The sequence below is a fragment of the Dunckerocampus dactyliophorus genome, chromosome 5 (genome assembly GCF_027744805.1).
Source record: "Dunckerocampus dactyliophorus isolate RoL2022-P2 chromosome 5, RoL_Ddac_1.1, whole genome shotgun sequence".
Lineage (NCBI taxonomy): Eukaryota > Metazoa > Chordata > Actinopteri > Syngnathiformes > Syngnathidae > Dunckerocampus > Dunckerocampus dactyliophorus.
The window spans coordinates 30,245,482-30,256,765 of NC_072823.1; the positions used below are offsets into that span (position 1 = coordinate 30,245,482).

The 11,284-nt window shown below is 41.8% G+C and overlaps 2 protein-coding genes across 3 annotated transcripts in view; one reads left to right on the plus strand and one right to left on the minus strand.

Annotated features, from left to right (window-relative positions):
- ldhd (lactate dehydrogenase D) overlaps positions 1–1,900 on the plus strand; it is a 45,639-nt gene extending 43,739 nt beyond the window's left edge. The window contains exons 15-16 of one of the 2 annotated variants that reach the window (XR_008570493.1): positions 749–887; positions 971–1,900. The gene's annotated coding sequence lies outside the window, so the exon portion shown is untranslated. The remainder of the gene's footprint in view (positions 1–748; positions 888–970) is intronic. The other variant, XR_008570494.1, reaches the window with a different exon arrangement.
- Positions 1,901–8,055: 6,155 nt separating this feature from the next.
- On the minus strand, positions 8,056–10,856 carry LOC129181322 (myoblast determination protein 1 homolog). Its single transcript, XM_054776379.1, has 3 exons — positions 10,153–10,856; positions 9,391–9,460; positions 8,056–9,171 (listed from the first exon to the last, which is right to left on the minus strand). The coding sequence occupies exons 1-3, from the start codon at positions 10,720–10,722 to the stop codon at positions 8,954–8,956; spliced, it is 858 nt and encodes a 285-aa protein (XP_054632354.1). The 5' UTR covers positions 10,723–10,856; the 3' UTR covers positions 8,056–8,953.
- Between the last annotated feature and the right edge of the window lie 428 nt (positions 10,857–11,284).

Below are 11,284 nucleotides of genomic sequence, written 5' to 3' on the forward strand. Positions count from 1 at the left end.
GTTTCTTGTCCCACAACAAGATGTATTGAGAGCAAGTGCAGCCCAGCACTACGTATGAGGTGTGTTGTGATGGCCACAGTAGCATTATTGATGATCAAGACACCCACTTCACCCTTTATCTTCCAGTACGTGCTCACCAATACGCCTGACTTACATTTCTGCTACTAGCTTGGAGTGTTTAAAACTAACTTCCACCGGGTTCTAGCTGGCACCGAGCCAAACGTAAAGGAGCGTAAATTGAAGCGCCAGGTGATGAAGTCCCAACATCTCTGTGTCGTCATCGGACAAAACTTAAGTACGTTTGATGAAATGTAGAATTGGTAGAGCTTGTGCTTGGACGTGAACGCGGCGCCACAGCTGTTCAACTCCGTTGGAAAACATGCACATGTCACCCCCCAGACCAGCTTGGATTGCGGTGCCTACGGTGCACTTCCTGTACGCTTCCAGTAACGCCACTTCCATGGTAGCCACGCCATGCGTGACAACCTGATTGGCTTCCGCCTGCCGTGTTCCCACCACAACGTTTTTCTCCAAACCACAAATCTCCTCACCTTTTCATCTGGCCAGATCTTGTGACCCCCCCCCCGTGTGTGACGTGTGTGTTGTGTACACCAACATGTACGCCAGTGTTGTAGGAATCATCTATGAAGATGTTCATGTTGTAAAAGTAACTCTCATGAGAAAAAAGGTCAGCACTGCTCAACAGGATGCCAAATTCATAGCTTCAACTCATCCTTTCATTTTTCAGACTGGTGTGTGGAAATGGAGTGATGGTTCCACGTTCACTGTGAAGAAGTATGGAGAGGCAGACAGCAAGGATGCTACATGGGCAGCATGCGAGCCCAAAAACCTGGGTGGTACCGAAGATTGTATGGACATGCGGGAAGGTAGTGTTTGCAGAAATGCAGTCATGATTGATGAACACTTTCAAAACCTTCATCTCGTAACTTTTTACCTGATTTCTTCACAGACAGACTCAATGATTTGACATGCTCTAGGACGCGCCCATTTATTTGTCAGCAGTGATGGGACGGTCTCGGCTGTGTGACGGCTGCTCCTTCAAAGACGTCGGTGCTGAAAGATCACCACTCTGCCTTCTATTCAGTTGCTTTCACGAATCCTGATCATAATCGGCGTGCACATGATCCCAAACAACCTGTGAGACACCAATTTGCAAACTGAAGCTCGTCCTATTTGCAGTAGAGGAGCTAACACAAGCCATCACACAGAAATTGAATCATTCACATTTTAGTCAACATTTTGGAGCAGCATCTGTGTTAGCCTTGAATCACTTATTGAAATTGGCTCATCTTCTACATTTCCCAGCAGCTAAAATGATGCACACAGCAAATAATAAGATGCTGTGTGACAAGACGGGACAAATAGAAACACACCTAAAACACAACAACATCAGTCATAAAGTTAAAGAAAAAAGTCTCATCTGACCAGAAAAAGTAAGTTAAGAGATGAGAATGATTACGGGAATAATGACAAAATTAGAGGAGAAAAGAAGAAATAGTTGGAAAATACCAAACAACGGCATTCCAACAAGAAAAGGTTTGCTTTACGACGTTAAATGATGTCATTTTAGCAGCATTGAAATTGTATTTTCCTTTGTAATTTGGGTTTGGAATATGGGAGTCAAATATGAGAAGAAATCAGACAAGTGATTGAACAAGAAAGTTGAAATATTTCTAAAAGCAGTAAGACTGAAGTTGATATGAATGATAGGCTTTTTCACCTCAGCTGCAAATGTTGGCTATCATTGAATGTATAGCTTATAGCAACCACAATTTGTCACTTCTGATGCTAATTGGGACAAGTCTCCATGCTTTTTGGTATTGAAAGCACTATGCTAACATGCTAGCTGCTGCTTGGTTAACCTTGAGCGTTGCAAACAGCCCCTTGATTGTTTATGCTACTGTCTGCCTTGATTCAGTCGGGGTGTCACCCTCACCCTCTTGGCTTCACCAGGACCAGACCATGTTTACTTAAGTCCTGCTGGTGAACGAGTGACTGTCATTAAGCAACACTGAATGTAGTTTACATTCATTTAGTCATGACAAAGACAAAAGAATGATTTCTGGATTGTCTTTGCCCACAGAAAAGGCTGTGGGCGGGTCATTCTTGTGCATTTGCATGCTTTTGCATTTGTGATTACTAAATGAAAAAACACAAATGGAAAAGACAAAACAGGGAAAGCGACACCAAAATGGAAAAAACAAAGAATACAGAAATCATTGTTTTGTCTTTGTCATTACTAAATGCAATGACAAAACGAAAGTGGAAAAGACAAATACAAAACAGGAAAACAAGAGCAAATTGGAAAAAACAAAGACAATACAGAAAAAACAATGACAAAAATGGAAAAAGAATATGACTACATTTGTGTATTTTTTATTATTGATTCTCTTTGTATTTCCACACGTATTACCTTTTAATTTTGGCACTCCTCTGATTCCATACTTATACATGTGCTGCTCAAAAAAAAAAAAAATCAGGGAAAGGTTCAGTAATTCTATTCAAATAGTGAAATTCCTATATTATATAGATGCATTTGCACACAGACTGATATATTCCAAGTGTTCATTTCTTTTCATTTTGATGATTATAACTGACAACATCTCAGAAAATTAGAATATTTTGAAAAGGATCAACATTGAAGACAGCTTGTGTCCCTTTCTAATCAGCTAATTAACTCAACACATTCAAAGGCCTTTTAACGTTCTCTTAGTCTAGTCCTGTTTTGGCTCTACAATCATGGGGAACACTGATGATTGATGATTGACTGATCATTGACATCTTGCACAAGGAGGGCAAGACACAAAAGGTCATTGCAAAAGAAGCTGGCTGTTCTCAAAGCTCTGTGTCCAAGCATGTTAACAGAAAGTCGCAGGGAAGGAAAAGAGGTGGCTAAAAAAAAACTGAAAAAACGCGCCCTGGAGAAAATTGTGAAACAAAACTGAGTTGAGTTTTGTGGTCGTACACGTTCGAGAAGTGATTTTTTAAACAACCTAATAAAAATTGCCCTAAATTATGTGAAAGTCCATTTTCACAAACTTGTTGCTTCATATATATATATATATATATATATATATATATATATATATATATATATATATACTGTGTATGTATATATATATATATATATATATATATATATATATATATATATATATATATATATATATATATATATATATATATACTGTAATGCACCTGGTTGTGGGGAAGGAGAGACTCACGTCGCCGATGCACTTCAATCGCTTTATTAACAGCGGAGAACACTGCAGGACTTTACATTCACACAAGGGCTGCTGTAGGCCACAACCCACGCCAGCATCCACACACTTCCAACTCTCTCAACACCCAGCTAGCTCTCTTGCTCGTGACCTCCACTAATCTGTATTATATATCTGGATAGCTCATTGGCGATGACTTGTGAAGCCACACGGCCGCCATTTTGCCACTCGCAAGAAACACTTCTCAACAAGCTTTTGCATTCGTGGTGAACTTCTTTTATTAATTCGGATTGGACACAAATTTTGCCTTAAGATGCTTGCATGTGCAGCTATTAACTGCACAAATCGCCAGTTCAAAGGCTGTGGACGAACATTCATATGATATGTTCTGGAAAATAATATTACTGAACATGCATACCGGTATGTTTGGGATTGCAAACAACGTATTGTCTTACCCAAAGCATATGGTATTGTTTCAGTGTTGTTGTTTTTTCTGTGTGTGTGTGTGTGTGTGTGTGTTTATGGTTATTACACATTACGGTTATCACATATTATTCCTGTGTTTTTTGTTCAAATATATTTCTATATCAGAAAAGAGGTTATTTCTATTTCATAACACAAACAATCAGAAAAAAATCAGCAAATGTGAAATGATTTTAAAACTTGTCTCTTTTATGATTCATACTTTGTACAGACGAGAGCATAGTGAATTGTATGAAAGTAAGAATAAAAAGTAAAGGATCATGACCATGGATTTTAGTGGAAAAAAGGGATGGGATATGCAGTTCAAATGAAAATCTCTTTCTAGAGGAGTAAAACTATCATTGCTATAGGGGAGTGCTGAGCCAGGGTGCACAGTAGAATTTTGTCCCAAAGGCAATGAGAATTGGAAGGGAAAAAGTACATTTAATATAGCCAAAAGATAGAGAATAACGTATCAAATGGTTTTTAAGGGACGAAGGTTGCGTTACTTGAAGGAATGGGAGAATCTCCCCGCTTTTTAATGTAAAATATAGATGTTCTGCGAGCCTCTTCATCTGCTTTGTACACTATGTACGCTGTGCCAATGTGGTCGAGATATGAGTGGTAAGATGGCGTCTCTTTGGCTTCAGCGGCTTGTACGGGCGGGTGCGACGTATGAGCTATCCAGATATATTACACAGATCATTTGTGACCTCGCACCGTCACTTCCCAAGCCCCGCCCCTTAAAGGCCCATGCACACAAGTCACACTGTCCCCCGCTTTAATAAGCCCCTCGCCCCGAGGGGTCAACAACAAAATCCCCAAACCTTGGCGGCCTCCGCCTCTGTCTCTGTGGTCGGCCCTGGCTTTTCATTTTTGGCAAAGTACATTTCCAGAAATAAAAACTCTTTGCTGCAGCACAAAAAAACCCAGGCGAGAACACACATGGATACTTTATTTTCATTTGCATTTCTGCTGTACCTTTTCATAAATTTCCAAAAATTACTGTGTTTCTCATAGTATTACAACTTTCAAAAAATCTTCATATGACAGTATTTTTCCTAAGAGAAAAATTGCAAATATTTTGGCTTTATTGTCAATTTGTTTTCCAGCTCTGCTATTTTCATTTTCTGCAATCTATTTTCCAAAAACATTTTGTTTTGTTTTTCATGATGTTCCAACTTATAGGGTCACTGACATGATTTATCAACTTTGCTTAAATGCGACCGAAGAACTAGAACATAATGACAAATATAGATATTTGTCATTATGTTCTAGTTCTTCGGTTAAATATGTTCGATATTGTTTGTAATTAAGTCCTCCTCCTCCTCCTCCATTCCATGTAAACTAGATAGCGTTGGGTGCATCCGTCCATGATATTATCGCTACCAGGGCAGTATCGGTGTAAACGGTGGTGTTTGTCTCTCTGCGTTGTGGTTGATGGCGTGACGACAGACACAGGGTTGCAGTTCATTTTACTCTGAAGGAAGTAAAACACACATATGCAGTCACAATGTGGCCGAATAACGTGCCCCCTACACAGATTACAACACAAGACAAGAAAGGATAAGAAATAAAGTTCTAAACTAAATTAAAACACAAATTTCGGGAGCTATACGGGCGCCGACCTCTCACTTGGAACAAAAAGGGAAGAAAAAAGGCGTGGCCCAAATATCTAATGAAAGGTGTCACACGAATTAGAGCAGTAGGGGGTACACAGCAACAGACGTTATTGACGTTCCACATGAATAACACGGCAATACAAACACATCAGGTATTTCTTCAACATACATTTTGTGTAATTCTATCAGACATTTACATAACGTATTGACAATGACTTAACTGACCCTGTATGGGACGGATGCTAGCATCATGAAAACGCGTAGTTTTCTTCTGTTTATTCAATCTGTGGGGGTTTTAATGTGTGTCATGTTCTACGTGTGTTTGGTGTCATTGATATCGGCTGGTCTGATCCAGTGCTGTTCATCGATATTTGAACAGCACGCTTTGGGATTACTTTTTCAACAGCTGGCGTGTCGGCTGATGCCACCGCCTGGTGACACAAACGGTTATTTTTGTGTGTACTTCTCTTATCTAACTCCTAAAGGGACTGTTTGCAAAGGACATTTTGCACTTACTTTGGAAGGTGTTGCAAGTGTTACATCCAACCCTCTCCATGTAACACACACCCACACTAGCTTTTTTTTTGTGCCAGCAAATGATAGCGATTTGGTCATGTTTAGCTGCTAATGCTACAGTGGCTATCACAACCACACGACGACTCCAAATTGTCAGTTGGCCTGCACGACAATTATGATTAAGACCATTTTTATTGGAGATATTCTTATATTGGGAGTTGCAAACAGTCCCTTAAATGTTGATGTGCATCAATCATCAATCAATCACAAACATGATGCCATTAGCAAAAAGCTCCAACGTCATGTATTCCATTGTATTCCAACGTCATGGTACAAAAAGGAAGCTCCTCGGAACATCCATCCATCCATTTTCTATACCGCTTCATCCTCATTAGGGTCGCGGGGGCATGCTGGAGCCTATCCCAGCTGACTTCGGGCGACAGGCGGGGTACACCCTGGACTGGTGGCCAGCCAATGGCAGGGCACATATAGACAAACAACCATTCACACTCACATTCATACCTATGGACAATTTAGAGTCGCCTATTAACCTAACATGCATGTTTTTGGAATGTGGGAGGAAGCCGGAGTACCCGGAGAAAACCCACACACACACGGGGAGAACATGCAAACTCCGCACAGAAATGCCCAAGGGAGAATCAAACCTACATCTTCCCGATAACCAGGCTGTTCCTGTGTTGGCCAACGTGACCACTAGACCACCATGCGGCCCGCTCCTCCGAACATTCTCACAAAATTGCGACTTTTTCTCGTGAACTTTTTGTCTTAATACTTTATCTTTAACTTACTGCAGATTTTTCCATTTTTGCTGTTGGGTTTTTCAGTTTTCTTGTTAAATTATATTTTGAGATTGTGTGGTGGGCCAATAAAAAAACAGCTGCGTGCCATTGATAAATGTATAAACGTAGAGGGGTAAAGAAGGGAGAAGTCGGCAGTTACGTTGCTGAAGAAAGCGCTGTACTGCTATCGCACCACAAGAGGTCAGTGTTCCCCCTCAATTCAGCCTACCCGACCCACAGTGTGAATCCAGTACAGTACATACACTCAACAAAAATATAAAGGCAACACTTTTGTTTTTGCTCCCATCTTTTATGAGATGAACTCAAAGATGTAAAACTTTTTCCACACACACAATATCACCATTTCTCTCAAATATTGTTCACAAATCTGTCTAACTGCGTGATAGTGAGCACTTTGTCACGATTGGGTTGCTGCTGTCGAAAACTTGACCCCCAGTCTGCAGAGAGGAGGCACCGAAGTGCAAAAATAAAAGTAATTTTATTGCACAGGTGCAGGGATTCACAAAATGACAAAACCAAAAGCGACAGAGGAGAAGATCTGTGGGAAAAATATAAAATATAAACACGTAAGTTTAGGTGACAGCACCGGTAAGGCAACGAGGTCCAATGACAATGAACCAGCGCATTCGACGGCGCTGGTCTTTTAACTGCCGCTAATGAACATTGGCAGCTGTGCGGCCACCAGGCGTGGAGCGGCTGTCCCATCCGGAAGCACCGCTCGCCAGAATAAGGGCGCAGGACAGGAAGTACTCGCTCCTGTCCTGCGTAACATGACACACTTCTCCTTTACTGAGATCGCCCATCCCACCTCACAGGTGTGCCATATCAAGATGCTGATTAGACACCATGATTAGTGCACACGTGTGCCTTAGACTGCCCACAATAAAAGGCCACACTGAAATGTGCAGTTTTATTTTATTGGGTGGAATTAGGGTTACCGCTCACCCACACGACGCCACACACCCTGTCTGCCATCTGCCCTGAACAGTGAAGATAACGCCTCTCCCAACGTGCCAGAATCGAACGCGAGCATTACCGGTTGGGTACGCATGTGTATTGAATGGTTCCATACAGGTACACGTATTGTTTCTCCCCTAATACCAGCATGTTTATGGTACTCTACGTGCACTTTAACTCTTGAATATGCGTGTATGCTGCACTGCTCTTCAGTTGCATTTTCCTGGTTTCAGTTTCGGGTTCAGCCTGGACAGTACAGATAGATTCATTTCCCAATAGTATTTCAAATCGGGAGGGGGGCATGAAAACATTTCTGTCCCTTAGAGGGGACATGACAAAAAAAATGGAGTCTACAAAAATATATACGAAAATGGACTTTTAGTCCATTTTAGTATAGACAATTAGTTTAGAAAACGTGCTTTTAAACCGTTTGCGGAAATTTTCCGCTATGGACATGTCACACAATTGCATTTATTAAAATTTCCACAAAATTATCTAAAAGCACATTTTCCCAAAGTCTTTGCTGTAGTATGAACAGGAGAAGGCCGCTGGTGTGTGAGGTGAGTTTTGTGGTTCTACACTTACAGAAGTGAATTTATTAACCTAATAAAAATTGCCCTAAATTATGCTAAAGTCCAAATTATGCAAAAGTCCATTTTCACAAACTTGTTCACCACTGTTTTCCACCATGAGAGCCTGGCTGGAAAAATGTTTGGACACCCCAGCTCTAAATGCAGCAAGTAAAATATTTGCATTCATGCTCACGTTAAACGGAAAATGCAATACATACAAATATTTACTTCATGGCTGTCACAAAAAGAATTGGTAGAGCGGAAAAAAGCATATTTTTGTATAAATAAAGTATTTATTAGAGTGTCACTCTTAGGTATAAATATAAAGTTGAAGAAAGAAAAGCATTAAATACATCTTATTTACACGTTCTATCTGTACAAACACAAAAATGGTCCTCTGCACTGCTGCACTCCGTCCAACAATCGAGACAACTTGTTTCCAATCGGAGCTCTTTTTTATACACTTTTCTCGTCAACGTGGAGGTCGTGAAGCTGCTGAAGAGGAATGTAGGTGGATGACCAACAGCTCATGTTCATTACTATCATCATCACGTGTGTCCAAACTCATCAAATATACAACAAGAAGACAAAGTTGTTTGTTAAAAAAAAAAGCATTGCAGTGCTTTGATCATTTTCGACTATTAGCAGCGAGCACGGAAGGTCAACTTAAATACACTTTTAAATATGTCTGCCACAAACAAGAAGAAAATAAAACACAGAATTCAGGCAATGACGGACTTTCCATCCTCGCTCTGGACCCTCTATAGGACTTGATAGATGAGGTTGGGGTCGTGGAGGCCAGTCGGGGACGGGACCTGTGCGGGTCCCGGTGTGGAGGCCTCCCCACCAGCCTGGAGGTCTGCCGACGGCGACCCGGGCGCTACCAGACCGCTGTTGGCGTCGGTCGTGATGCGCTCCACGATGCTGGACAGACAATCCAGGCTGGAGACCACCGAGGTCCGCTCGGCCTTCACGGAACCTGCGCGTAAACGTTGTTCATTTCCTGATTTATTATGCATTTATTATTCTGACTTATCACATGACCTCGTTTTATAACACTGCAATATTTCACTGCAAATGACATTTTGCATTTGAAACCGGACACGCGATACAAGCGTAAAAGCATATGAGTTATTATCTTCTCATACATTTACAACGACAGTCAATTCAAGTCACTTCTCATGCTTTATTCTCTTACCGCTGGGGGTGTCGTTGAAAAAGGCGGCGCCCCTCCTGTTGGAAGGACAGCTCGGCCCGTTAAAGTCCGTCTGCAGAACAACACGAGAGTTCTAGTATTATCAGCCAATAATCACTGGAACTTAAAACGAATAAATCATTCATTGAAAACACGACATCGGTTATTTTCATTCACGTGCGTAAACGTGAACGCAGTTGATAGTGGGCCCATTTCAAATAGTAATAATAAGGAATAAGATCATTAAAAAGAGCAAACATGGCATAGAAATACAACATTTAACATTATTATTATTATTATTATTATTATTATTATTATTATTGCTATTAGTATTATTATAAGCAGCAGCTATTGTAGATTTGTCTATCTTAAAAATGAAAGGAATATTTGTAAAAAAAGTTTAAAACCCATAAAACCTAGTTTTCGTTAGGATTGTATAATATAATGTAGTATAATGCGCTGTATTGTAATATAATTATATTATAATTAAGATTAATTGTTAATATTTTTCTTTCGTTAATGACTTGACTTTTTTGTTTCTTATCATTTCGTTTACACGTAAGAAATCAACAGCACTAGCACGTAATTGATGAGTATATTACATACTATGTATGTTATTACTTACATTCTAATATTAGGTCATCAATGACAACGAATTAAAAAAATATATAAGTAAATGTGCAATTTTAAATAATTTACGATATAAAATATTCGTTAACAGAACAAGTGAGAGAAACGGAACCGAGCCCAGCATCAGCCTCTCACCATGCCGTCCGAGCAGTTGGACCGGGGGCTGGAGGCGTCCGAGTCCCCGCTGTAGTGCTCGATGACCGGGTAGTATCCGTCGTCGTGGCCCCCCCGGAGCAGGGCCTGCAGGGACTCGATATAGCTGATGGCGTTGCGGAGGATCTCCACCTTGGGCAGCCTCTGGTTCGGGTTGGCCGAGGTGCACCGCTTCAGGGTCTCAAAGGCGTCGTTGACCTTACTGAGTCTTCGGCGCTCCCGCAGCGTGGCGGCCTTCCTGCGGTCCGCGTTGGTGGTCTTCCTCTTGCAGGCCTTGCAGGCCCACAGCAGGCAGCGGCCCGCCTGGTGGTGCCCGCTGGGCGCCCGGACGTGTTCGTCCTCGTCCGCTTGGTGGTGCTGGTGGTGGGAGGTGGACGACATCGAGGACGGGGACGACGAGGTAGAGGACGAGTCGTCGGGCTTGAGTAGGCCCACATGGACCAGACGGGGGTCCAGGTCCTCGAAGAAGTGCATGTCGCTGGTGTTGAAGCAGGGGTCGTCGTAGAAGTCGTCAGCAGCCGCCATTGGAAAGGAGATGTCCGACAACTCCATACTGGCTGTGACCCAAACCGGCCGCGAACGAAAACAAGGTCCAGACCAAAGCAGCAACACAACCGAGCGGAGGCGGAATAAGGCGCTGGCGTGTGTTAACCTGTGTTCATGTGGGGGAGGGGGGGGTATATGGAGTCCACTCGCTGACACCTTTGGACCTTCACAAGCCGACCTGGACCGTCTTATACGTGTGAGGTCGGCACGGGGCGGGGTTAGACGCAAGGCGTCATCTGAGGCCTGGCCAATCAGGTGACAGCGGGAGGGGTTTACAACTTCACGCCAATTAGGCTCCAATAACCCCCCCATAACTCTTTCCTTGTACTAGTCTCCCCGTGCAAAAACGGTTGATTCATTTGTATAGATCATTATTATCATACTGTATATGTTATGTATATGTTATGTATATGTTGATATAGAAAATGAACTTTACTATAGAAATTAAAATACAAAGAAACCCAAAATCAAGTTCATACAAAAAGTTTATTGTCATGTGCACAGTAAAACAGGTAGTTCTGCTGTGCAATGAAAATCTTATTCTGTTCTTTCGCCCAAGAAAAGAAAG

What these genes read in the sequence shown, in the direction of transcription:
- LOC129181322 (XM_054776379.1), bottom strand. Translation starts at nt 10,722, where the DNA reads ATGGAGTTGTCGGACATCTCCTTTCCAATGGCGGCTGCTGACGACTTC. An exon ending in CCAACTGCTCGGACGGCATG is followed by an intron (nt 9,461 to 10,152) that starts GTGAGAGGCTGA and finishes GTTGTTCTGCAG; the next exon opens with ACGGACTTTAACGGGCCGAG. An exon ending in TTTCAACGACACCCCCAGCG is followed by an intron (nt 9,172 to 9,390) that starts GTAAGAGAATAA and finishes GTTTACGCGCAG; the next exon opens with GTTCCGTGAAGGCCGAGCGG.